The 27559-nt window shown below is 40.0% G+C and overlaps 2 protein-coding genes across 5 annotated transcripts in view; both read right to left on the bottom strand.

The window, feature by feature from the left end:
- KIF16B (kinesin family member 16B) overlaps window positions 1-27559 on the bottom strand; it is a 100333-nt gene that overhangs the window by 22119 nt on the left and 50655 nt on the right. For 3 of the 4 annotated variants that reach the window (XM_082215408.1, XM_082215411.1, XM_082215410.1), the window contains 8 exons: window positions 27495-27527; window positions 27179-27232; window positions 24395-25738; window positions 21430-21588; window positions 20319-20424; window positions 18735-18785; window positions 10059-10181; window positions 9580-9669 (listed from right to left, as the gene is read on the bottom strand). In XM_082215408.1, the coding sequence (XP_082071534.1) occupies window positions 9580-9669; window positions 10059-10181; window positions 18735-18785; window positions 20319-20424; window positions 21430-21588; window positions 24395-25738; window positions 27179-27232; window positions 27495-27527 (1960 nt within the window). The remainder of the gene's footprint in view (window positions 1-9579; window positions 9670-10058; window positions 10182-18734; window positions 18786-20318; window positions 20425-21429; window positions 21589-24394; window positions 25739-27178; window positions 27233-27494; window positions 27528-27559) is intronic. The other variant, XM_082215409.1, reaches the window with a different exon arrangement.
- On the bottom strand, window positions 14841-18726 carry LOC309528205 (uncharacterized protein). The gene has a single exon (XM_082215551.1). The coding sequence runs from the start codon at window positions 17661-17663 to the stop codon at window positions 15759-15761; it is 1905 nt and encodes a 634-aa protein (XP_082071677.1). The 5' UTR covers window positions 17664-18726; the 3' UTR covers window positions 14841-15758.

The raw sequence follows: 27559 nt of genomic DNA, 5'->3' as shown, positions 1-27559 counted from the left end.
ATCCCCCTCAGGTATGATGATGGAAGAAAGGTGGGATATAAATGCAACTATAAATAAATGAAATAATAAAAAAGCAGTGCCAGTTTTTTTCATTTTCAAAGTATAAGAAATCTGTTTTAGTGCCCCCAATACAGATTGTGGGTGTGAGAGGGGGAACTTTTAAAGAAAAGAGAAGCAGAGTATGAGCAGAAATAATTTTTAATGTTTCATTATGACTTGATTTTTGTGCATTAGCCTTTCAAATCTACAGAGAGAAATATTAAAATAATGTCACTTTAAGAATTAAGGTATTTAACATTTTCAGGCCTAGATTTTATCAGTTTTTCAAGGGCTATGTCTGACTTCTGATCCTTTGTCCTGGTTTTCTATGTCTGATTCGAGAAAAATCAGAAGTGGTCTCTTTCTGTAGATAGTCAGGGGCTGCTTCACTTACTTTTGAGCTTATAATGAAAAGGGGGAAAAGTGTCCTAGTTTAAAGTTTTTGAAGTTTAAACAAGTAACTCAAGCCTCATCTTCTAGAGAAGTCCTGAAACTCCTCGAGTAAAGGAACCGGACAAAAAAAAAAGTTCTTAAGTTGGAAGTAGCACTATATATTTGGAAATTTGACAACTCTTATCTTTCTTGCCTTGGAAGATTTCTCCAGTAACTTATTTGAGGATAAAACAGCTTTTGCCTACATTTCTACAGAGCTTTCAAGAGGCACGGTAAGAAAGGCAAAACTGCCTTACTTATAGCTTATAGCTTCTTACAGCAAGCAGCTCTAAAACAGGTCAGAAGGGGAAATATAATTTGAACAAACATTTGATTAAAAAAGCCAATTAAGGCAAAGTAAAACCTTTTTCAAACTTTTTACAAGGGAGAAGAGTATCACCTATTTCAGGTCAGGTCATATTTCTGAAACACAACAGTTCAATCAAATAAAGGGTTTCTTTCGTCCGTTTGCTGTCCTTGGTTCTGTTTGAAGAACACCAAATCTTATGGCCTAGGTCCCTGAACTGCTTGTACTGTCTTGGCAGGTCACAATGATGGGATGCAGGGCTTCCTATTGTCACATCTGCAATTTACGGAAGTAAGTGCATGACTGGCTATGATCTACTGAATGGAAACTGATCTCTTTCTCCTTGCCAACCCCCAAAAGTAGGGGTGCTCTCTTTTTTATATTGGGAATCTGTTCTGTTAAATACCATTTCCTGATGGCATCATGCTTAATACCTGGTCTATAAATTATGGTACAATATTTTCATCATAGGCTAAGTAGACATTAATTAAACTAAAAATGACAGCATGGCTTGATTTCCGTAGCCAGAAAAAAATGAGCAGAATCCCACCCACTTCCACATAGACTTGTAGAGGAGATCTAGACACCATGGTTTATTGCATTATTATTTTAACATCGGTCTGCCCGATGTTATTAAGGAAACAAATTAAATTCTGCAGAAAATTTTTATCCAGATTAGGGACATCTTTCATTCCCAAAAGCAATTTTTGGGGGGCCTAGCTGGATATAGCAGTAAACACTGGTAGTATCATGGATGATAGGTAACATCATTTGATAAACGACTTCACCGTTGTGTTCATTATAAGTAGTCTAGGGTAGTGTTCATATGCAGAATTCTAATAAAAAGTGAGTGGAGTGCAATTTAGAAGTTCATGCAAACCTTTTATAGTGCTATAAACACTATGGAGCCTTAACTGGATTTTAAATTGCGTACAAAAAAAATCAGGACTAGTAAAGCCACGGGCTATTTACAGAAATAAATTTACCATAGAACCAAGTTTATTCCCTCAAGTCATACCAGTTTTATCCTTATGTGTTCACTGCCCCAGCCCTTTTTACTTTGCTTCATGATAAAGTAAAGGTAAGGGACCTCTGGACAGTTAAGTCCAGTCAAAGGCGACTATGGGGTTGCAGCACTCATCTCGCTTTCAGGCCAAGGGAGCCGGCGTTTGTCCACAGACAGCTTTCCAGGTCATGGAAAGACCAGCATGACTAAATCGCTTCTGGCGCAACGGAACACCGTGATGGAAAACAGAGCGCACGGAAACGGCGTTTACCTTCCCGCCGCAGCGGTACCTATTTACTGTATTTTTCTGTGTGTAAGACGCCGCCATGTATAAGACGACCCCCTTTTTTTAAAACCCAAAATTAAAAAATTAAATTGTTTAGCTTTTTTGGAGGGGGTGGGGGAGGTCACTTCCGCCAATCGCTCATCTGCCTGCCCGCCACTTTCGACTGCACACCTTGCTGCAGCCGCCAATTGTCTGCCCTCTCGCTGCCACCAACAGCCCACCTGCCCATTTGCCTCAGCTGCTAATCGCCTGCCCAATTGCCACAGCCAATCGCCAACAGCCACAGCCAATCGCCAACAGGCCTTGCTGCAGCCACCAATCACCCACCCATTTGCTGCTGACAATCTCCTGCTTGCTGCTGCCATTAATCGCATGTCCCCCCTCTGCATTCACTGTCTGTGTATAAGACAACACCCAATTTTTGCCTATTTTTTAATAGCAAAAAGTATTGCCTTATACACTGAAAAATACGGTATCTACTTGCACTGGTGTGCTTTCGAACTGCAAGGTTGGCAGGAGCTGGGACAGAGCAACGGGAGCTCAGCCTACCGTGCGGATTCGAACCGCTGACCTTCCGATCAGCAAGCCCAAGAGGCTCAGTGGTTTAGACCACAGCGCCACCCGCTCTTTTTACTTTGCTTCAGGATATGCTCAGCTATATCCACTGAATTTCAAGATATGCTATGCTAATACATATATATTGTTGTTGTTGTTTAGTCATTTAGTCGTGTCCGACTCTTTGTGACCCCCTGGACCAGAGCACGCCAGGCACTCCTGTCTTCCACTGCCTTCCGCAGTTTGGTCAAACTCATGTTCGTAGCTTCGACAACACTGTCCAACCATTTCGTCCTCTGTCTTCCTCTTCTCCTTGTGCCCTCCATCTTTCCCAACATCAGGGTCTTTTCCAGGGAGTCTTCTCTTCTCATGAGGTGGCCAAAGTATTGGAGTCTCAGCTTCAGGATCTGTCCTTCCAGTGAGCACTCAGGGCTGATTTCCTTCAGAAGGGATAGGTTTGATCTTTTTGCAGTCCATGGAACTCTCAAGAGTCTCCTCCAGCACCATAATCCAAAAGCATCAATTCTTCGGTGATCAGCCTTCTTTATGGTCCAGCTCTCACTTCCATACATCACTACTGGGAAAACCATAGCTTTAACTATACAGACCTTTGTTGGCAAGGTGATGTCTCTGCTTTTTAAGATGCTGTCTAGGTTTGTCATTGCTTTTCTCCCAAGAAGCAGGCGTCTTTTAATTTCGTGACTGGTGTCACCATCTGCAGTGATCATGGAGCCAAAGAAAGTAAAATCTCTCACTGCCTCCATCTCTTCCCCTTCTATTTGCCAGGAGGTGATGGGACCAGTGGCCATGATCTTCGTTTTTTTGATGTTGAGCTTCAAACCATATTTTGCGCTCTCTTCTATATTCAAGTTTATGAAAGAGTCCCACGGATCCAAAGAGTGCAAGCCAGGGATCTGTAAAGCTTTCCTGGATCTAACCCACAGCCTTTATAGTCCAGCATCTTGTTCTCACAGCTGCCAACCAGATATCTGTAGGGAAGTCCAGGAGCAGAACATGGGCACAAATGCCCTCTCCTACTCATGAACTCCAGCAAAAGGTATTTAGGTACACTGCTTTCAATGTTGGAGGTAATCTGGCCACCATGACTTGTAGCCATTGGCGGCCTTTCCTTTTAATCTTTTAAAAGTTGTCCAAGTTGGTGACTATCAACACATCTTGTGGCAACAAGATTCCATAGCTCAGCTATGTACTGTGTACTACTTTGACTCTTCCCAACATCTGGTTCCTCTGTTCTCTAGAACTGAACATAGCTTTTCTATATGTGGCCAATTTTTTTAGAATCTTTCCTAGATAACGATAAATTTCTCTTTCCGAATACTCATCCAGAATAGTAATGAATTAACTACTACAATCTGAATGTATATCTAATGTATCTATGATGACGATCATCTGTTTTGTTTTGTTTTTCAAACGTGACTTCCAGCTGTTCACTGAGGGCCAAAGAACACAGTATGTTACGCATACACTTTTTTAAAAGCATGTGTACAACAGGCCACTGCTCAACTTCCTGTTGAGTTTTCTTTTGTTGGTTTTTTTACTTCAAGTGCAATATTATCATTTGTTTATGTGCCTCTTCTCTCAATTTGACTGACATCCTATGCCCTTTTAAAATGTGGTGGTTTTTTGAGGTTGTTGTTTTTATTTTGATTATATATACTATGGTTTTATATTCTGATTTGTTCTGTGACCTTCGGGTATAGGGCGGTATATAAATTCAACAAACAAATAATACTTTCATTTTTTTCTTTTTTTTGCAAAAGCTGTCGCCGGCACTCCAATCAGGACTGGAACAGCAGATCAGCAAATAGCTTCTCCAGAGTTTAGGAATTATATCTCCCTCTTGCCATGCTCTAATCTGGGTCAAATTCCTCCCATCCCTGCAGCAAGGGAATGCTTAACTTTATCTGGATTGTACTATTTATCTGAGCAAAATAATAGAGAAATGTTTTTTTGGGGGGGAAGGACGGACTGAAACCTTCCCAAATTTTTACACTTAACCTAATTTACGCTGAACTCCATTTAGTTCAAATTGCACTAATCAACTGCACTACACAAACAGTTTTCAGGGATGCCAACTAAAGAGGACAGTTGAGTATTTACATGCAACAGTGCAGGTTATATTTTCCATTTACAATGGAAATGCTACAATTATTTTACGCTATTGGTTTTTAAATACCAATAAAGATGCAAACAAATGCAGAAATAAATAAATAAATAACGTATATTTGTAGAGCCTGGAATAGCGCCTTTGTGATCTAACACCTTGAACGCAGCTGAAGTACCATTTCTTTTCTTTAATGCCCCAAGGAGTGTTTTAAAAGCAAAACAATTTAAGCAGGGACCAATACTGGCACTCTTCATACCTTAAAACATTTGCTTGTGGCTCAGTTTGTAGAGCATGAGACTCTTAATCTCAGTTGTGGGTTTGAGCCCCACATTGGGCAAAATATTCAGGGGGATTGGACTAAATGATCCTCGTGTTCCCTTCCAACTTTACGGTATTTTATGATTTTATAAATGTGATTATCAAAGGAGAACATATAAAGAGTTGTATGTCTTAGAGGCATAAACTATTGTAAGGCTATGTTTGCACAATCCTTGGCTTTTTAGTGGGTTCCCCCACTAAATTGATAAGAATGTATTGACTAGGTTCTGACTTGTCTGATCATTATGTATTCTAGTCACAGTCCTGAAATTGACAGGGTCTCACACTCTGGCTTCTATGTGAAACAAAAATCTCCATAACCACATTAACGTGCCCCTCCAAAGATGATTTTACAGTCCCCTCTAAAGATGATTTTCTCACTGCACAGAAGCTCAGCTGGGTAACATCTGGCAGCATTTATGAAACCTTCTTGTCTTATGAGACCAAACAGTGCTGTAAATTTCAGCCACCATTGCCTCTGAGAAATGCTAATAATGAAAACTCATCAAAGGATAGCAATAATTCTTAGTGTTGATGAGATGGATGTGTTTCTGACTTCTCAGAATTAATAGCAGGCCCCAGGGTCTAAAAGAACAGCTGTCACATAGAAATATACCTGCAGACAAACAAACAACCTCCCTTTAAGTTAAATCTGGTGCGAGTAGTAGCAGATCTTCAGAAAGGGAAAAGGGAGGGGAGTGCAATTTCTGCTTTACTCCAAAGCATTTTTAATGGTATTTTAGTTTAGAAAACCTATACTGTGTTTATACAAATTGCACAAAGAGGTGATTAACCAAAAATATAACAAGCAAATTTCGGATAAGCCTAAGGTCTTCTGCACTGAGTATCTCTTTGCACTTTTTAGAGCTCAGATCACCAACAGCAGCAATACACCCCAAAACCAGGGAAATATTGTCAAGAAGATCTTCGACATCAGGAACTGAGAGACAAGCAGCAAAGGCAAGAAATAAATCTGTACCAGCTGGAATTTTATTGTTATTATTGTTACTATTTAAATTTATTAGACACTTCCCTGACATAGATGCTAAGCAGCATGAGAGATAAAATTGAACTGAAGGCTCCATGGGGCCAAACATCAGTCCCCAAGCACCACCTCATGAAAGCAATATCCAAGTAGACCTGGAAACACGACTGAGGGATGCCACCCCCCAGGGGCCCCCATCGTGTTTTGCCACTTGAGGAGAAATGGAAAGTGACTTCCTGCCTCGCTGCACGGGTATTGGTGCTGATTTCAGGCAAGCTCTCTCATGCTCTGCAAGATCTCGCATGATCTTGACGAGATCTTGCTGGAAATTGGTACCGCTTCTCTGCCCCGAGATGGCGGCCTCACCCTACCCAATAGCTGGGCTGACCCTGCCACCCACCTGTCTCTCCATAAAAATGCCACAGTCGTGGTATTGAAAGCCACTGAGAGATCAGGGCTAAAAGGGACATGATTCTCCAGTTCTCTCCTGACAGAGAACTTCTTACAGAGCAACTAAGGCAGTTTCCATACCCAAGCTGGACCTGAACTCAGCTTGAAATGGATCTAGAAAATTTGTTTTAGCCTGGATTTCTGGACCACTCATTCAAGGACCTTGCTCCAGAAGGAGGGAGTTGGTGACCAATCAGTAATGGCTTCGATTTTCTAGATCCAGTGAGGGTTTCTTAAGGAAGAGGAGGAGGCTTGGTAAATATACACTATGTACAGCCCTGTAAATAAATAGAATAAAATAACCGAGCGTACTCAGCTATTAATTGGTGGAATTCATTAACCGAATTATATTTATAAGCTCTTTGCTACTGTATGGAAATATAAATAACAAACCACAACAGAATGACTCAGTGTGTATTCTTAGGGTCAACAAAAAGCTTAATTTCCTTCCCCCCTCCATTTTATCCATTTCTATTTGCAGTCCACTTTTCCTCAAGTGTTGATTCTATGCAGTCAACATGCACATTGCTTCTTTATAGCATTAGGACCGTGTTGTGAAGCGCCATTTTAATCTAACATGCTACAAGGTCAGGAAATAATGAGTCTCTAAATGCCAGAAGACATTTAGGCATGATTTAATACCAAATGCATAATTAATACCCAATGTTTAGTGCTTGACACCACCAACATATTAGTCTCGAAGTGAGCACGTCCAACATTTTGACTGGATGCATTCATGTGGTCATCAACAACAACTTGTTTATCTGACTCGACAAAATAATATGCTGCAAAATTTCAAAACTGTAAGATGACAGCATTTCTCTTTTAATAAACTGTTGGAATTTTACCTCCCATGATAAATCAATATTTCAATACACTTATTTTGGAAAAGTGGTGGCGGAAACATGAAATGCATCTTTAGATTAAGAATACAGAGGCAGTAGCCCAGAACTGAACAGCTAATGAGCTATAAAGTTCACCTCTACAGGACATTGCATAAATTAAGCAAGCATGCATTTCTCTATGTACAATAAATATAAATCTGGAGTTAGAAGATTGTGAAAAAGAGCCCTGCAAAAATAATGAGCACGCAGGATTTGGGATTCTGCCCCCGCCCCTTTTGACATTAGATATTTGAATTTATGGACCTTTAACCATTCTTCTACTTAAATAGCAAGAGTGCTATTTTAAAGCTCACCCAAAACCTCTGTAATCATGGGGTTGGACCAAAAGGTAAGTGCACATACAGAAGCATACCATTTCACAGAGACATCTAAACTGCATTATATTCATTTACAAATATATGCAAATACAATAAGCCTGCAACTTACGTTGGGGCTACGAACTGGGGAACATGCCTAAAGCCAAAATTCATAGAGTCAAAGCACACTGGGTTCAGTGACAGGTGGGAATGCCAAAGTCTTTTTTCCTGGACGCCTTCCCCACTTTTCCATTTCTTTGTTCTTTTTTTGCCAAGTGTGTACAGCTGAATGCACACAAGTTAAATGCTCATATGTTGCAAGCTTATTGTATGCATTTTTAAACTACTAGGTACTTCTATACCATAAACCAGGGATTCAGAAAATTGTCAGTGCCCAGGAACACAACAACAGAAACACGGGAGCTTCTACAACGAAGCATATATAGAAACTGAATTTAAGTACAGTGGCACTTCGGTTTTTAAGCATCTCAGAAGCCAAACGTTTCGGTTTTCGAATGCCAAAAACCTGGAAGTAATTGCTTCCATTTTCAAACACGCCTCAGAAGTTGAACAGCTTTCGCTGTGTGTTTTTCTTTTATTTCCATTGACTTTGCCGACTGCCCTTTACGCCTCAGTTTTTGAACATTCCGGAACGGATTACGTTTGACAACTGAGGTACCACTGTACTGTTAAATAAGCACATTTCCCTTTAAGATCTGCTTCTCTTAACTAATTTAACAACAAATACTCAAAAAGACACCACAATCAATTACATTATTAAAACACTGTTGGCAGGGGAGGGGGGTGTCATTTTGTAGTGAAGAGAGAAGGTGCTTTCTGTTGTAACTTTAGATTATCCAGAGCAGAAGACATTTGTGAACTTCCGTGGTGAATGTGCACAACTGATTTATTAACCAATACTAGAAGAGGCAGACAGTTGAATACAGCATCATGCAGTAATCCTCTAATACTCTGAAGTTCACTTCACTAGAGTTATGAATAAAATGTCCAAAGAAAGATTACCTCCAAGCAACTATTGTTCTTAATGGATAAAACACCTGTCCTGAAAAAGAGGACATAACTGCATCACTGTGGCCTTTTTCACTCCTGAGCTCTACAATGATCATCTGGAGGCAGCCATCATTTCCCCTTTAAGATTCTCACACTGACTGGGGAAAGCTACTATCATATTGTATGACCTGCACTGATCTCCCCAAGTTTTTCCTCAGCTACTAGGAAACCAACAGAAGCTGTGGAATAAAGAGGATTACAGGCACTTTATGATCCACTGCTTGGTTTTTCTTCTGCACTTTTTTTTTCTTTTTAACCGAGGATGCTTCCAAATCCTTATGTTGCAAATCATCGTGTTTATATATTAAATGCATGTTTATTAGAAAATTACATAGAATTTTTCACAATTAAAAACTACTACAACAGAATGCTGGGAAAATACAAGAGAAACGGTAAAAAGGTGATGCAGAGAAAGATTCAGTATGTTCATGAATTCCTCTACACTCAAAAATTTCAGAAGGAACCAACACCCCAAATATCTATTTTGAACTTTTGTTTCAGTGATATTATAAGAAACAACAAAATCCTTCTGTAATTTTGGTGGGCTTCATAGTGAAACACACACACACACACACACACACACACACACACACACAGAGCCTTGTAAATGGTAGCACAAAAATCCTTCCAGCGCTTTCTCTGACAAAAGAAGGAAAAGGAACAACATGTAAGTAAAAGACTGAATCATGGTAGCAGATCTTGAAAGGATCATTTGTAGTGGAAATACAATAAATTGTGCGTTCCTGGAGCAGAAAAGGCAAGATGAATACAAATGTGGATATAATTTAATTAGAAACTTACCTCTGGGTATTTTAATTTTAATGTTTGATGCATTTCCCTAAACCGACTGTACCGCCTGAATACTGTCCACGTCTCATCTAGGACTGATATCTGTTATGAAGCGGTGAAAAGGAAAATAGCAAAATTAAGATGAATGAAGAATATATAGGAACACAGATACTATGGCTCCCTGCAATGGACAATTTTCTCCTATCAAACTATTATTATCGGGACTGGCTCATCTTGTACATGGGGAATAAATGCATTCATTGATACAGGATTTGCAAGAGAACCACATCCGCACAATTGACTCAGTGGGCAAACTGACAACAGAACGCAGAGCTGATTTTATAATAGTAAAATCCATAGAGAGTGCCCGTGGTTTTAAGCTTCCTATAATAAATGCACCCAGTTTAGATTCTTCGTGAATCCCTGTAGTTCTCTCTCCTCCCACTCTAACACACACCCCTTTCATTTTAAAAAGAAGTTAAATTTCTTACCTTTATTTCATATTCACAGTGCTCATCCATCCCTTGTCCACAAAGGACATAGCGTGGAATACTAATTTTAACTGGATTCTTTAGGTCATCTGGGTTTGTTTTAACAGAGCGGCAGATCATTCGCTATCAAATGAATATCAAACAGGAAGAACAAATTAAAACGTGCATCACTTCATCAACAACAGTCTGTAAGGCCAGAAATACGTTTTCTGACGGAAAAGTAAAATAAAGTAAGATTGTTATTATTATTAAATGGAGGGTTTATGAGAAGCAAGTGGTAATCCTCTTGCAATTGTTCTTTCAGGGGCAGAGAGGAAAATAGAAATAATCTCTGCAAGTGTTGCTTACTCTTTTTGCAACCTTAAGCACAATGAAAAACAGATAAAACTTTATAACCACTTTTATGATCACGTAAGAAACACATCTAAAAGCCTGTCTGTTGGAAGGAGGTGAGGAAACAAATTCTGACAATTCCTCTTTCTCCTGAAAATCTCTGACAGAGGTTCTGAGAACCTCTGGAACAATGTGGGAGATGTTGCAGGGTCCTGAAAGGAAAGGAGGAATTGGTGAAAATTACTTTCCTTGCCCTCCAGTAGGATCCTCTCCATTTACAGAAGGAAAATTCAGAATGCAATCCGTAGTCACAAGCCTTTCTGATCAGAAAGAAAGTAACCTTTGCTGCATCAAGGAAAGCTTAAAGAAAGCTGGCAACTTGCTATTCCTTAAAATTGATCATTCAGTTGGTTTTTCTAAGATTTTACTAACATATTTATTAAAATATTTCAGCATATGGTGAAAGTAGCAATCTGTACAAGATTACGAAAAAAGACTTCCTATTATCATAAAAAACTATTTTTAAAAATCATACAGGCATCAATAGCTTTATCAACTGATGTAGTTTAAGCCATAAAATCAAGGCCTATGCTTACTGACACTGCAAATTTTAGTGCTTCTCATCATAAAACCATGTGGGTTTTGAAAGTTCTCACTATCTCCAGATAGCACTTGGGTAGCTGCCCTAGACAATGTAAGCGATCAAACGCACAACAAATTTGGTGGTTTTACTTGGCACCACCTATAGAACATCTCTGTATAGAACGGACCTCACTCTTGAGGAGTCCTTAAAATCTTACAAGCATAGGCTTAGCAAAGCTTGACAAAATAACAGCACACAGAAATGTTAACGTAGCAAACAACAAAAGAATTGGTTAGATAGTTCTGTAGAAGTAGTGTCTTGAGGATGGGTCTCTAAAAATAAATCAAAGCTGCATGGACTCAGAACGTATGGCAGCCGTGCAAGATTATATCGACAAGGTTGTTTGTTTTTAAGGAAACAGTGATAAATAACAAGCAGCGGGAGGAAACCTATATAGAGTAACACTGGAGGGAGATGCACCACACGCTCTTTAATGGTGTTCTGGGAGGGATAAAAAACAGCAGAGTCCTGTGCCGTGAGAGGGTCAGAGAAATAGTGCAGACTATGGCCAAGGTGGGAAGTCACATTAAATCACACCTTAAAACAAACTATGTGTTCGAGCCAGTCTATGAACGGCCTCATATAAGGCAGGAGTGTACCAGGGAGGGCAGAACTATCAGCCAGCTAGACTCTGGGATGAGTGGGAAACATGGATTTTATCACTTATTCAGGCAACTCTTCTCCAGCTAAATCAAACATGATGAGCCCTGCTAGAGCCACACACAGCCCCCAACTTATGAGCCCCTACCTTCCCTCATATGCAGAGATTAGAAGTCTCTATTCCCAGTCTGTGTTGGTTAACAGTTTGCAAATCCATCCAAACAACCAACGATGGTTTGTGCTTGCATGCATAACTGGCTTGTGGCCCTGGCTTGCAGGCAAGGACAAACCATCTTTGCCCGTTCTCTGCATGCAAGGGAAGAAGGTAGCACAAAGACTAAGCAAGTGGTTGCCAATCGTTGCCTGCCCACAGACTACTTGAAAATTGTCAAGTGTCTTGATGGATCATTGTAGCAATTGACGTTTTTATCATTCAGGAACAGAAACACCCTCATTTTGGGAGGAAAAAGCTCAGGAAATAAATATCCTTTTATGGGCAGGTTCCATACACATAAATACATACAGTTAGGGGGGAAGTACAGTGGTACCTCGGTTTACATATGCTTCAGGTTACATATGCTTCAGGTTACAGACTCTGCAAACCCAGAAATAGTGCTTCAGGTTACGAACTTTGCTTCAGGGTGAGAACAGAAATCGTGCTCCGGTGGCACAGCGGCAGCAGGAGGCCCCATTAGCTAAAGTGATGCTTCAGGTTAAGAACAGTTTCAAGTTAAGAATGGACCTCCGGAACAAATTAAGTACTTAACCCGAGGTACCACTGTATTTGATCCCTTGGTCTTGGTCATGGTGGCAACTTTGGAATCTGCTGGACTGATTGCTTCTGTCGACAGGTGTCTTTTGTACAGGTACTGTAACGAGCTGGGATTACAGGTAAAACCTCTCCCTTACAGCAGGTGCTTCTAATCTCAGCTCATTACATACGGTGAAGATACCAAGTAGCCTGACATCTGGTTAGTTGATAGGGGATCAAATACTTATTTCACTCATTCCAGTGCACATCAATCTCTTGCTTTTGTCTTCTGGGTTCCTGTGGGTTTTCCTGGCGTTATTCTGTCTCTCGCAGCTACAATAAACCTACCATTAAAATTGTGGACTGGTCATTTCTTCATCAGAGGGCAAATGGGCAAATTTAGCAGGGGATCAAATACTTTCCCCCCTCACTGTAGCATGAATAAGAACAAAGCATTTCCACATTAGTATTATTATTTGAATTTATATACCACCATCTCAGGGCGGTTCACAGAACATGTATGTAAGAGGGAGGGATATTGCCTCCCTCCTCCCTCTGTTTTGGAGCTGATATGACAGGCTGGTGCTGAAGGAGGAAGCCAAACCACCTCTTGGGCATCTTTTGAATACTATTTAATTAAGCTGCATATGCACACATTTTAAAAATACAGCCTTGGAACTTCAGAAAGTTTACAAGGAAGATTAGAGAAATCAGAAGCATAAATTAAAAACTAGCCAATATAAAATAAAAACCTACATTAAAATTAAAAATAGAAGCAACGCAAAAAAGGAAGATAATGTAAAACATCAAATACTTGACAAAATAAAATATATATGACTTAATTGGTACCTAAGAGAAAGAAAATTGCACCACGTGAATGTGTCCACCAACAGGGTGCCGACACAAAAAAGGCTGTTTTCTTGATAACCACCCATCTAAACTTGGAAGATGGGGGTTAAGCCAAACCTCACAGGAAGGGCAGGAAGTACATTATCATTCTACACGGTACGGCTGCAATAATATGCACACTTATCTGGGTCAAAACTGCAAGGAATTGGTGGGACTTCCTTAAACAAAGATGTGTAGGATAACTCTATCCAAAATTAGTTATCCTTGGCCTCTATTCATTTTATTTCTCTCCTGGGCCATATACCTGCAGATGTGACGCTGGTTTCAGAGTAAAATGCACATAACAGGGCTGATGCAAGTTGACTTTTCGGTCCCCTCCTCCCTGTGGAACTGGCTCTAAGAACTCCAAAATGCTCCACTGAAGGACCGGGGATCTTGCTGAATGGGAGCGAATTGTGGCATGGGGGAATGGGGGGGGGGCTCTCCAACAATTTATTTAAGCATGCCCTTTAATCCAAGTTTAATCCAAATTCTTTACGGCATGATGCCTTGAAGATGTATTTTATAAAGCAGTATGCTAATTTGGATGAAAATAGCGTATAAAAGGGAAAATAAACCAGTAAGACACTGAACAGTCTCACTTCCATTACAAACTGAAGTAGTAGTAGTAGTAGTAGCAGTAGTAGTAAAGGTAAAGGTAAAGGGACCCCTGACCATTAGGTCCAGTCGTGGCCGACTCTGGGATTGCAGCGCTCATCTCGCTTTATTGGCCAAGGGAGCCAGCATACAGCTTCCGGGTCATGTGGCCAGCATGACTAAGCCGCTTCTGGCAAACTAGAGCAGCGCACGGAAACGCCGTTTACCTTTCTGCCGGAGCGGTACCTATTTATCTACTTGCACTCTGACGTGCTTTCGAACTGCTAGGTTGGCAGGAGCAGGGACCGAGCAACAGGAGCTCACCCTGTCGCGGGGATTCGAACCGCTGACCTTCTGATTGGCAAGTCCTAGGCTCTGTGGTTTAACCCACAGCGCCACCCGCATCCCTAGTAGTTGTTTTTAAAAAAACAAGAAAGAAAGTATGTGGGCATCCACATTTGTCATAGTTCCACATATTTATGCAACAGTAAAAAGTTACCAAATGAAGTTTTCCCTCAAGAATTTTGTGCTGTGTTAGAATGGTAACTTGCCATTTAAAAGAAGAAAACCCAGCTCAGTGCCTACTTTTCCTTAAGGCTATTATTGATATTATGACTCTGTCTATTGAAAGATTTAGCAGTAATGAGCATAAAGCTGTCATTTGAGGACATAGCATGAAGATTAATTTCATAACACTTTTCTCTTTGATACTTAAATAAATGCTGGTTTCAGGACAGATATCATAATTGTTTCTTATGGTAGTTTCACGTATTACTTTCCCTGTGAAGGCAACTCATCTCCACATGGGGATTGTAATGTTTGAAATCTGAATTGGGTGGTTTTTCATTTTATTTTTGTGTCTCAGTATATGCACACTACCCCAGCATTTACACACTAATCAGTGAGCTATGTATTGACAGTTTCAAGGCAGTCCACAGAAACAAGAAATAAAAACACCCTAGCAATCAGATCATGTACCAATGAAGGTGAAGGCAGCAAAAGTTTTATTCAAGAGGAGCAAAAGGGAGAAATCATTGCATCAGCATTAAACCCGCAGACAAGCTGTTGCTTTCCATTAAATCATTTTTGGATTAAGGCAGAGAAGCACATCTTTACATGACTTCTGACTGCTAGTGTTGTATTAAATCTTCCCTGTTCATACAGAGATCAGTTGCCACATCTATGGATGGCTGTCGTTGTACCTCCAATGTAAAATCATGCCTTCCCAAATGTGAAAGTGTTCCGAATTGAAGATACAAGTGCATGAACATGAAATACCCAAAACTCAGTTCCTATATTTTTTGTCCAAAACAGGGCATGAGGATATTAGTGCCTTCCTCTCCTACCATAAAGAATATTTAAAACAGATGCTTAACACCAATAAGATAAAGGGACCCCTCATCATTAGGTCCAGTCGTGACCGACTCTGGGGTTGCGCGCTCATCTCGCTTTATAGGCCGAGGGAGCAGACAGCTTCCGGGTCATGTGGCCAGCATGACTAAGCCACTTCTGGCGAACCAGAGCAGCACACGGAAACGCCCTTTACCTTCCCGCCGGAGCGGTACCTATTTATCTACTTGCACTTTGACGTGCTTTTGAATTGCTAGGTTGGCCAGAGCAGGGACCGAGCAACGGGAGCTTACCCCGTTGTGGGGATTCGAACCGCCGACTTTCTGATTGGCAAGTCCTAGGCTCTGTGGTTTAAATTTCAGATACATCTTGGATGTAGTGTAAAGTAACTCTGAGCTGAAATTTTTGCATGACTATTTCCATAACACAGCCCTGCTTGCTAAGACTTAAGTATGTGTCTCATCTGAGAGATTATTTACATGAAAACACACATTTGATTTGCATTATTTTGAACATAACATCTAAAAAGCACCCAAATTTACTGTCCTGTCAAATGCAGCATTAGCTTAATGGCATCTTCATTTGAACTGAAAGTCAATTTCCAGATATATGGTGGAGTGCTAGGTTGGGCATGACAAAAGGGTGAAACAGTTCTCGGCTGGGCAAATGCCTCTCTCTGAGAAATGCAAGCCAAACTGCGGGATGAATCACAGCCAACCTTACCTGCATGAGAAAATACAAGCTCAATTTCGATTAGATTTTCTTTCTCCAGGACAACTATACACTTGAGCTCACTCAAACAGTGCAGCTGAATTTTGTCAAATTGCAATTGGTCAGCCAGGGAATGTAAAGGGCTAGGAACTGGGCAGAAGATACTATCTTCCTCTACAAGACCTACATGAGTATTTGTAAGGACTAGTGATCGGATTTTGCCCTCTAGTTTTACTGTTGTATACAGCAGTATCTGAATTTCTCCTAAAGGGGGCTTATTGATTCCCATGTTTCCATGGAACATGTAAACCAGATCAGCTAAATTGGCCTCAAAACTGCATGAGAGACACACACCATTTTCAAAAACCAAATCGGAGATTGCTGAAGCCCAGTCAAGTGAAAGGTGCAACAGATCTCCTTTCAGGAGTGGGTGATTTAAGTAAGCAGACTCAGATGATGATATTACAATGCTAAGTATGTCATGGCAAATTCTTTGTGTGAAATATTTGTTAAAGGTAAATATTTTCATTATGTTTTCTTCATTAGAACACAAAAGTCTGATGCTCTGTCCAGCATAGCCAATTTGGATTTCTCTTAATGTAGTAATTGGGAAAACATGAAAATTTTCCAGAGAGTCCTGACTGTTCTCCAGTGGATTGGCTGATGTAGTAATGGCATACAGGACTGAACCAAGTAAAAGCAAGCATGCCGGCTCTGGTCCAGTTCTGTTACGGTTTCCTACAGCAATCCAGTAGATTCCTTTTAACTCATCAGGTTTGGCACAAATTTCTGGCAAGATATAGCTCACATATTGCAACAGTTCATCCTGAGAGCACAGCTGCAATTTCAGAAGCCCATCTGAAAAGCACACAAAATTTTGCTTAAGCACAAGGCTAGTTTCCAGTTTTTCCCTTCTGGGAAAGTAAGTATATCTCTCAGAATGATCTGCTGTACACATATCAATTGAAATGCCGGAGTGTAAGAACTTCATATCTTCATCTTTTTGCACAGGACTTCCTGGACTGATACTTGCATCCTGGAAGCTATTCTTGTTCACACCTAAAAGAAGATTTAACTGTATTTTTTTAATAAATGGAAAGTCTTTTACATATGACACCATTTGTGTACACGTCTCATTTTTGTCACACAGACTGGCCAGACCTTTGATCTGCTTAGAAAACCAGCTACTCTTAAACACTTGATAGTTGTTATCACTGTAAATACTGGAGAATTTGCTGAAGAGATGTCCCAACCCATAATGCTGCTTTGTTCCCACATGGGACTCTGGGAGAGGTCTCTGGCTGGCATTCGTAGCTCTCTCATCTAACTGCTGGTTTGGAATCTGGGCACAAATTTGGGGGATCTGGTTACTGTGTTCTCTGAGAGAGAGAGAAATGCAAGCTCCGGACTGATGTTTGGCAGAGGCTAAAAGTTCTGAGGGAGGAATACGGCAGTCAACAACAAGATCAGATTCTGTTCCCAAACTACTGGGTCCCCAGATTGTAGTAGCTAAGCCTGTGCTGTCGAAATGAGAGCAAGCAGATTTGCTTTCTGATGAATGAATCATTCCATATCTGTCATGAGCCTGAAGATGAAAATCTGCAGAATATTTGGAGCAAGTTCTCTTGCTATTTATGACTTTGGGTTGATTCGAGTCACATTCATTACTGCACAGCCAGCGGATGTATTCTTGTCCTAACTGTCTTTTTTTATTTGTAGTTTTTTGAGTCATGCAGAACTCCGGGACTCTTCTCCAATGAGGATTGAATGCATCTATGCTTTCGTCCTGCTTACTGATGTCTGCTATTCTTGTATCTTCACTTGTATAACATTGGCTGTCATTAGTAGGTAGAGCGAGAAAGCCATAAAGGGGTATTTTCTGTTTAAAATGTCAAAAAAACAAACACAAAAAGGCACTTCTTGTGTTTAACCGAAAATGTATTCTCATGTAAATTTTCAGATGAGGATTTTATTGTTTTGTTCAACTCTGGATTAAACAGCATTGACACTATGTTAAATCAGTGGGATCAGTTGTGATTCCAACCCATAATTTACCTTTAGCATAATCTTGCATTTTGAACAGTATCCATTTCACTGAGGTAAATACTGAAGAATCGATCCACATCCCTAATGGCAGAGCTACCGATTTGAAAAATAAAACTGAAATTTATATTATCAGTCCACCCAAAGAAGCAAATGTTCTGATAAAAATCGCCTAACCAGCTTTGATAAAAAGCTGTTATTTAAGCATGTCTTTTTGCTCAGAAAACAGGAAGGAAAGCATATTACCAGAAGCAAAGAAACTTACTGTGAAAACTAAAGTTGGGCACCTGCAACAGTTTGCATGCGGTATTTCTGCATTATGACTGATCATTTGGAAAAGTGAACTTTAATTTTTCCAGACTATACGGGCCATGCACAACTGACTAGAAGACTGTGCCCTTTCATACCATTGACATAGGTTGGAATTCAGAGCAGGTGATTGACTGATTGATTGAATCTAAGTTGCAGGATATCAGGGTATTCAACCAATTACTTACACCTAAATATATAAATATTGTTTCTAAATTATAGATCGCTTAAACTGTTGCAGTGTCAAATATATATATATAATAATAACATACTATGACCAACCAAAGTTTTACCAGAGCAGAAGCTTTAATTTTAAGCCTCATTCCATTGGCTATTAATCTTGCAGGAATACAGAATTATAATTATGCTGCAAAATGTTAAAGAAATTTAATTACAGAGCATGCCATAATTTAAGATGAGCACTTCTTCAAGATGACAAGCTATAACTTACCTCATACTTCAACTTGCGTTGAGCAGTGTCGTTATAAAACTTCTCGTTATCCTGGAAATCAGGCAAAGTTCAAATGTTCAGAAGAGCGGCACAAAAGTAATCAAGACAACAAATGGCCCAGCTCAGCAATGCCAGCCTATTTAGTCCAAATACTCAGATTTGGCAAATGGAAAATGTACCAAAGTGAGCCCATGCTAGTCTGCCTATCCCCCTAAAGCTCACTCCCACACTGTAACTGTAGCAAGAGAACACAATCCCTTGGCATCAGCACCCCGTCTATGATGGGGTACACTCAGTGCAGGCTGAAAAAACACACCTTACTAGCCCAGAGATGGAAAGAAGAAGAGTCCCTACCATAGAAGAATGGCAGATAAAGTTGATGGACTATGCTGAATTGGTAAAAATGACCAGAAGAATCAGGAAGACCAAAATTTTAATAAGGAATGGGGAAAATATATAATTTACCTTAAAAACCATTGTAAACAATTAAAATTATTAGGAGGATTGGAATAACACTTGTAGTTTAATGTTAAATTTTGGGTATAAAGGAGATTTAATAGATTTGGAGGACCATAAAGAAGGCTGATCGCCGAAGAATTGATGCTTTTGAATTATGGTGCTGGAGGAGACTCTTGAGAGTCCCATGGACTGCAAGAAGATCAAACCTATCCATTCTCAAGGAAATCAGCCCTGAGTGCTCACTGGAAGGACAGATCCTGAAGCTGAGGCTCCAATACTTTGGCCACCTCATGAGAAGACTCCATGGAAAAGACCCTGGTGCTGGGAAAGATTGAGGGCACGAGGAGAAGGGGACGACAGAGGACAAGATGGTTGGACAGTGTACTTGAAGCTACCAGCATGAGTTTGACCAAACTGCGGGAGGCAGTGGAAGACAGGAGTGCCTGGCGTGCTCTGGTCCAGGGGGTCACAAAGAGTCGGACATGACTAAATGACTAAACAACAAGAACAACAACAATAACAGATTTGGATTAATAGGCAAGATGCAGGAGGAAAATGTTAATATAAGGACCCACAAAGGGGAGGAAGGAAGTTCAGGAGATTTTTCGGAATTCTCTTTCTATGTTGATTGGCTGATAATTGTTTGTAAAACTCAATTTATTCTTTTTAAGAAAACAACACCTTTCCAAGCCTCATGTAGAAAGCTGTTTTGTATTCTCTCGTTGCTCTCTTCCACTTCTCAGCCACAGGTTCAGGAAATACATGTACACAAGGGGAATGCTACAACATTTTGTTTTATCATTTCTCATTTACAAATTATTTGGTACCAGCTGCAATAACCATGTTGTCAGGGATTAAATCGAGGGGAATAAGTGGGTCTGACTGCATGTACAAAAGCAAATGTACTTCAGAGAAGCAATTCAAACTCCATTTTACTGCCGCTTGAACCATTGTGCGAGAAAAAGGGAAGCAAAAGTTAAAAGTGTGTGGTTTCTCTCTCTTTCTGAGTTGGCAGTTATCAACACATAGGCGAATATGAGGGGAATACAACTTTGTGGAGACATTCCCCCTCCCCGATGTGATCATAAACTCATGCTTAGGGACAGACCAATTATATTTTCTCACCTTTGAAAGTTCTGCAGACTGCAGGAGGCTATTATTATTTTCTCCGCATGTATAGTGTATGTTTTGAAGACGTCTTTGAACTTCTTCTTCAATAAAGGCATTTATTCTAGATATTTTTAAAATTGCAAATAAAAGAGAGAAGAATTACTCAACTATGTAAAGGACCATTAAGGCTCTGTCCCCTAGGTAACCTTGAACAAAAAGATTAAGTGTCTTTTGATGGTTAGAGATAGGGCAGGATGATGGAAGTGTTAATAATGAACAGATTTATGGTCTTAATATATTGTTACCTGTCCCGAGACTTTGGAAGGGGCAGGCTACACAATAAATAAGTAGTACATTAGTACAGTCACTTCAACTGCAGGAGGAATTGCTTGCCTTGCTCTTAAGTTTTCTGCACTTACTAATTGCAGTAAAGACAAGAATTAGTGACAGCCAATTCCCCCATTAAGTTAAAACATCCAGTGGCAGCCATAGGCTGTAATTATCCATTAAAAATCTATGAAAGCTTTGCTGTTGCCTTCAGTAACAACAGGATTGCTTCCACGGCTTTCAGCATATAATTCTAGTTCCCACTGTGAAATTTGCTTATTTATAATAAGAGAAAGCATTATCGTAAGAGTTGCTAGAGAGAGCACGATCTTGGTTAAAAGCAACAGAAGGAAGAGCAAAACGGTGCACACAATGATAATGTTGTTTTTTAAAAAACCACCTCAAGGGTGCTTGCGGGGGTGGGGAGATTTGGCTCTCTGTATGCTATTGGGTAATATTTTATATTCTCTTGATTACATGGCATTAAACAGATTTCCCAGCCGCTGTGGAACTACAATCATAAAACGCTGCAAGCCCCTGGGCTCTGTTTTTAAGAGACCAAACTCATGAGCTTACCTCAGGTAAAATCAAACAAAGTTCAGAGTCTTATTTGGAAAACATTTCAAACGCCTCAAAGCAAAAAACTGTGCCATTATAGTCTGATTACAATGAGAGCATTCTTTTAGCAGTGCTATTAAAAGACATCCATCTAAAAATACTTCTGAAGAAAATTGCATTATAGTTTTTTGTTTTTTTTAAGATGTAGAAGTTGGGTTGGGGTGAAATCAGGAATACATACCTGTCATCTACCAATGGAATAAAGTGGGGTTGAGATTTTGTAACACTAGAAGGGGAACTGCTATGGGACAATCTCTCTTCTCCAGCTCCTAGGGACCCTTTTTCAACCCCATCGCCTTCATATATCTTCTGCTTTAACTGCTGTATTTGCAAGTCCAGGCTGTCGGCAAAATTTCAACACGTATTATTTAAGATGCATCAACACAGTAGGGTTTCTTAAAGCTTTGCTGCAGTAAAAGAAAAGCTGCACCCCGAACCCCTCAGTTTCAGCCTATAGAGACAAAATAAATTGAGGCAATTTTCAGCTGGTAGGTAATTCTTATCCTGGGGGTAAGAAACTAAAAGACTCTGGAAAAACAGGGGTGTTATTTCTTGTCCCTGGCACAATCAATAAGGTGGTGGGTGAAGGGGTGGAATACTCATACTAAGCTGGATTGTAAGAGGGTCTCCCTAATAATAATAATAATAATAATAATAATAATAATAATAATAATAATTTATTATTTATACCCCACCCATCTGGCTGAGTTTCCCCAGCCACTCTGGGCGGCTCCCAATCCAGTATTAAAAACAATACAGCGTTAAATATTAAAAACTTCCCTGAACAGGGCTGCCTTCAGATGTCTTTTAAAGATAGGATAGCTTTCCTTCACATCTGAAGGGAGGGCGTTCCACAGGGTGGGTGCCACTACCGAGAAGGCCCTCTGTCTGGTTCCCCCTCAGCGCTGGATCTCAGTGTCTGGGCTGAACGATGGGGGTGGAGATGCTCCTTCAGGTATACAGGACTGAGGCCGTTTAGGGCTTTAAAGGTCAGCACCAACACTTTCAATTGTGCTCGGAAACGTACTGGGAGTACTAATAGACTGCTCATATGTGGACCCAATTTCAACAGTGCTTACTGCCTCCAATCATACTTGTGTCTAATATGGTAGACACAAAAATGGAGCCAATATGGTTTGAGAAGAAATTAAATCAGGATGTTATTCCATAAGGGGCATTTCCTTAGACTGTAACATTCTTTTTGTCAATATATGTGCCTAAGTAGTCATTTGTCAACAAGGAACTTCATTAGGATTTAAATATATTAGTTAAACAAATGAACACTAGTAATTTTCACAGCAAATATCTTAGTCAGCTCATTAAAGTTAGATTGATTCATGAGTCTTAGGCCATTAGCAACACTTGAGTAACCCTGCCTCATTTCAGAGCATCAACAACAATTTCAGCAATTGAGTCTCCAGAGGAACTGGCTGAAGTCAAAAGATGCCATTAGATTTAAACAAATGAACACAAACATGTTTTTAAATGTTCAAGTATTTTAGAAGAGGGCAAACTTCAACAGAGCAGAAAGTCCATGATTAGTGGGTGCCTCTTTTAAACCTGGAGTAGAAAACTAGTATGCTAAAAAATAACAACTAGGTAGACAATTTGCTTTCTGTGCTTTCAAATGCAAGCAGCCTTGCATATCCTGACAGTCCATACACCTTAAAGATCACTCAAAATGATCATTTTGAAGGGTTAAATGACTCGTGGGTACTTTCCAATTCCCCTAGAATAGAATTCTATGATTCTATGAAAATTTGAATCTAATACCTGCACTGGAAAGTATTTAAGAACTTTAACAATTCCCCTCCATCCACCCCAAAAGTTAGCTGCTTGCTACATGTAGACATGCACAGCTGATTCAAATTCAAATTTTCTACTAGAGGGAAAAAGAAAACATCACTCATTCCTTTCTGCGGAACTGCTGCAATGTTAAATGAGCAAGATTATTTGTTTAGACGTATGGTTTGATCCACATCCAAAAGAGCCGAAACCAAAATATAAAGTTGTATCTTCATTCCACAATGATTCACTGGAATAGGAATTTAACATCTCCCTCACAAACTAAAAAAAGTTCTTACTACAAGAAGCAATCTACAGCTGCCATTAGTTTGGAGGCTATCATTCCTGCTGCACTGAAGTTAGGCTTGCCCATGAGTTTGTCATTTTTCTGCTGTTTGTGTAATGGTTATAATTCTTAACGTGCAACTGGAACTATACAGAAAAATCTAGAAGGTAGAACACAGGCACAATAGAAGTTTAAAGAAGTTTTCAGCTTCTCCCCTCAGAGACTGGCCATCCATCTGCCCCCAAAGAGGCAGTTTAATGGCCAAACTAGACACGGCATTTAATGGGTCTTTGCCTTCAACATGCACTTCTGGAATAAATGCAAATAACATCTGCTGGGGTGGTACTTAGCAGAATCCTAGGAAATGGGGAGTGAGTTTAACCCTTTCCTGCTGTTGTTGTGACAATACAGTGGAACCTCGGTTGTTAAATGCTTCAGAAGCTGAACAATTCAGAACCCGAATGCCAACAACTCGGAATTGAATGCTTCCGTTTTTGAATGCGCCTCGGAAGTCGAATGGCTTCCAAGGCATGTTTCTCCATTTTTTAAAAGGAATTTGCCGACTGGCAATTGTGCCTCGGTTGTCGAACGTTTCGGAAGTCGAATGGTCTTCTGGAACTGATTACGTTTGACAACTGAGGTTCCACTGTACAGTGGTACCTCGGGTTAAGTACTTAATTCGTTCCGGAGGTCCGTTCTTAACCTGAAACTGTTCTTAACCTGAAGCACCACTTTAGCTAATGGGGCCTCCTGCTATCGCCGTACCGCCAGAGCACGATTTCTGTTCTCATCCTAAAGCAAAGTTCTTAACCTGAGGTACTATTTCTGGGTTAGCGGAGTCTGTAACCTGAAGCGTAACCTGAAGCGTATGTAACCCGAGGTTCCACTGTAATTGCTTCTCTGAAAACCACTAGGAAAGCAAAGGAAGCGCCTACAGCTAAAAGGAAAAAACCTTCACAACAAGGAGCCTTCAACTTCCATAAATTTGGGTGACTAGTACTTTTGGGTGTATTAAAACTGGGTGGCCTTGAAAAGCTGCAAGTACGTGTTTATTAATGATAAAATTGGTTCTTACTGTTCTCTGTCTTCTTCCAAGGCTTTTTGTTCTGCCTCTAGAGTAGCTTGCAGGCCTGCCTGCTCGCTGCAACTGCTGTTCAGAGTTGCAAGCTTCTGTTTTTGCTCCTCAATTTCTATGGTCGAATGACGTTGCAAAGCAGAGTGTCGCCTTTCCAACTTAGCCACCGCTTGCTCCAGTGCCTCTCGCTGCTGCTTTTGCTTTGATTCTAGAATTTCTTTCTCCTTCTTCCGAACTTTCTCCTCTTGACGAGCTACATTGGCAGTGAATTCAAATGTCTCTTGGAGCTGCTGCAGCTGGCTGGCACTTGCTCTGTACTGCGCTAGCTGGTCTTCTTTTTCTTCCATTTCTTTTTCAACTTCATAAAGAGTATTGTCCAAGTTCTGCAGGCCTCTATCGAGAACTTCAGAGGCTCTCTGCTTTTCTTCCAGCAAAGCCGGCAAATGGTTATTTGTCAGATACAGAAGCTGCCGTTCTTTAAGCTGCAGCCTGTATTCACATGATTTTATTTTGTTACATTCTTCAACTGTCAAGGCAGCATCCATTTCATCATTCTTCTCAAGGTTTAAATGTTGCGCGTGTGCAGACTTCAAACGGTTCAGATTTTCATGTTCATCAGCTACGTCTTTTTCTAGATGATCCCTTTGCTGAACCAAGTCTCTCTCTAAACTAGTTAGCTGTTCTAGCTGCCTCCTCTTGAAATCCATGTAGTTGTACTGTGCCTTTTCTAACTCTTCGCTGTTTTCATCTCCTTCAGATCTGGCCTCTTTGACTCGCAAGAGGGACTCTCTGATGTCTTCAAGATTCTTCTTCTCTTCTTCAGCCCTTTGCACATCTCCTAGTTTGACCAGATGTATCATGGCTTGTTTGTCTCTGAGCTGCTCTTCTAAGTTTGCCACCAGTAATACTTGATCTCTTTCTTCCTCTTCCAACCTTCTTTTTTCCAATTCTAACTTGATATACTGCTCCTCTTTTTCCTTTTTAAGCTTTTCCAGTTCTCGGAAAATCTGCATTTTCTCCGCTTTTTCATTCTGATTGAGCTCTTGTAATCGCTGAAGTTCTTCTTTAACTCGAGCAAAAAATTCTTCTTCTTGTTTCTTTTTTTGAAGCTCTATTTCTTGCTGCTCACGTAATCTCTCTTCTTCAAATTTCTCCTTTTCTGCCAGCAAGTCTTTCATCCTGCTTTCTATATGAAAGCTTTTCCTTTTAAGATTCTCCTCTTGCTTTCGGATTTGCAGCTGAACTATTTCCGTTTCCTTACGTTGAGACTCCACTTCTTGCTGCATTCTTTCTAGTTCAGCTTTGTTAGACTTTTGCTTTTCCTCCATTTCTTCTATCAGCTTTCTAAAAGTTTTTTTAAGAGAGAGAGAGAGGAGGAGGATTGTATTTTTTCAAATATTTTGTATCTAGGACATGTACAGGTGAAACTCGGAAAATTAGAATATCGTGGAAAAGTTCATTTATTTCAGTAATTCAACTTCAAAGGTGAAACTAATACATGATAGACTAATACATGATAGACTCATGACATGCAAAGCAAGATATGTCAAGCCTTTATTTGTTATGATTGTGATGATCATGGCATACAGCTGATGAAAACCCCAAATTAACAATCTCAGAAAATTAGAATATTAAATGAAATCAGCAAAACAAGGGTTGCAAATAGAGCGACATTGGACCTCTGAGAAGTAGAAGCATGCATATGTACTCAGTACTTGGTTTGGGCCCCTTTTGCATCAATTACTGCCTCAATGCGGCGTGGCATGGATGCTATCAGCCTGTAGCACTGCTGAGGTGTTATGGAAGACCAGGATGCTTCAATAGCAGCCTTCAGCTCTTCTGCATTGCTCGGTCTCATGTCTCTCATCTTTCTCTTGGCAATGCCCCATAGATTCTCTATGGGGTTCAGGTCAGGCGAGTTTGCTGGCCAATCAAGCACAGTAATCCCATGGGCATTGAACCAGGTTTTGGTACTTTTGGCAGTGTGGGCAGGTGCCAAAGTCCTGCTGGAAAATGAAGTCAGCATCCCCATAAAGCATGTCTGCAGAAGGAAGCATGAAGTGCTCCAAAATCTCCTGGTAGACGGCTGCATTGACCCTGGACTTAATGAAGCACAGTGGACCAACACCAGCTGATGACATGGCTCCCCAAATCAACACAGACTGTGGAAACTTCACACTGGACTTCAAGCATCTGTCACTGTGTGCCTCCCCATTCGTCCTCCAGACTCTGGATCCTTGGTTTCCAAATGAGATGCAAAAGCTGCTCTCTCAGAAAAGAGATTTGGGGAGCCACGTCATCAGCTGGTGTTGGTCCACTGTGCTTCATTAAGTCCAGAGGTCCAATATTGCTCTATTTGCAGTCCTTGTTTTGCTGATTTCATTTAATATTCTAATTTTCTGAGATTCTTCTATGTGGTTTTTAAAACAAGTTATTCATTAAAAATCATTATTAACACTATAAAGAGGTGTGCATAGAATGTGAAGAAGTATAATGAAGTTTACGGCATAAAAACATACTTTAAAAATTCATATTTGATTGATAATATGTACAGTACAAAAAAACCAAGGTAATTTTATGGACTTCCTTGTTTGTCCTTCCATGTTAGACTTGTCTAATGGAAAACTCTGCAAAGCCTGAAAGCTAACAAATGAAATTTTCTTCCCCATTTCCCTAAGATTTAATGTGTGAATAAAATATTCCAGTAAAAGAAATAATATAATTCCTCTTCTTTCTACCAATTATCAACATGCATCTTTACAGTTAAACATCCATATCAGTTACCTTTTACTTTCTAATTTTTCGAGTTCTTCTCGTTGCTGTCTCTCAAATTCTAATCTGTGTTTTTTTTCAAAGGAAAAGGAAAAGCAACATTAAATTTTAAAATAGAAATTATGACGAATGGTTAGAACTGACACTTTATATAATTTGATATACTGTATAATTTAACATACTCAATAACTTGTGAGTTTTATATTGCATATAATTTATAACCAAAACACAGCCACATTAAGTAAGACAGTTGAACGATTAGCACGGCTTCCACAAGTTAGGGACATGCAGGTATAGCAATCAATATAATGAAATTTAGTGTCTCTACCTTAGACAGATTGGTCCTTTAATAGGGAAAAGGCTGCCAGAGGAGGTAGAGAGAAATAAAGTCAT

This window comes from Podarcis vaucheri (genome assembly GCF_965113315.1).
Source record: "Podarcis vaucheri genome assembly, chromosome: 3".
In the NCBI taxonomy this organism is placed as follows: Eukaryota; Metazoa; Chordata; class Lepidosauria; order Squamata; family Lacertidae; genus Podarcis; species Podarcis vaucheri.
This window is presented reverse-complemented; position numbering and strand designations above follow the sequence as displayed.

Bases quoted from the DNA above. Each gene is read 5' to 3' on its own strand.
- LOC309528205 (XM_082215551.1), bottom strand. From the start codon at position 17,663: ATGACTCAAAAAACTACAAATAAAAAAAGACAGTTAGGACAAGAATAC.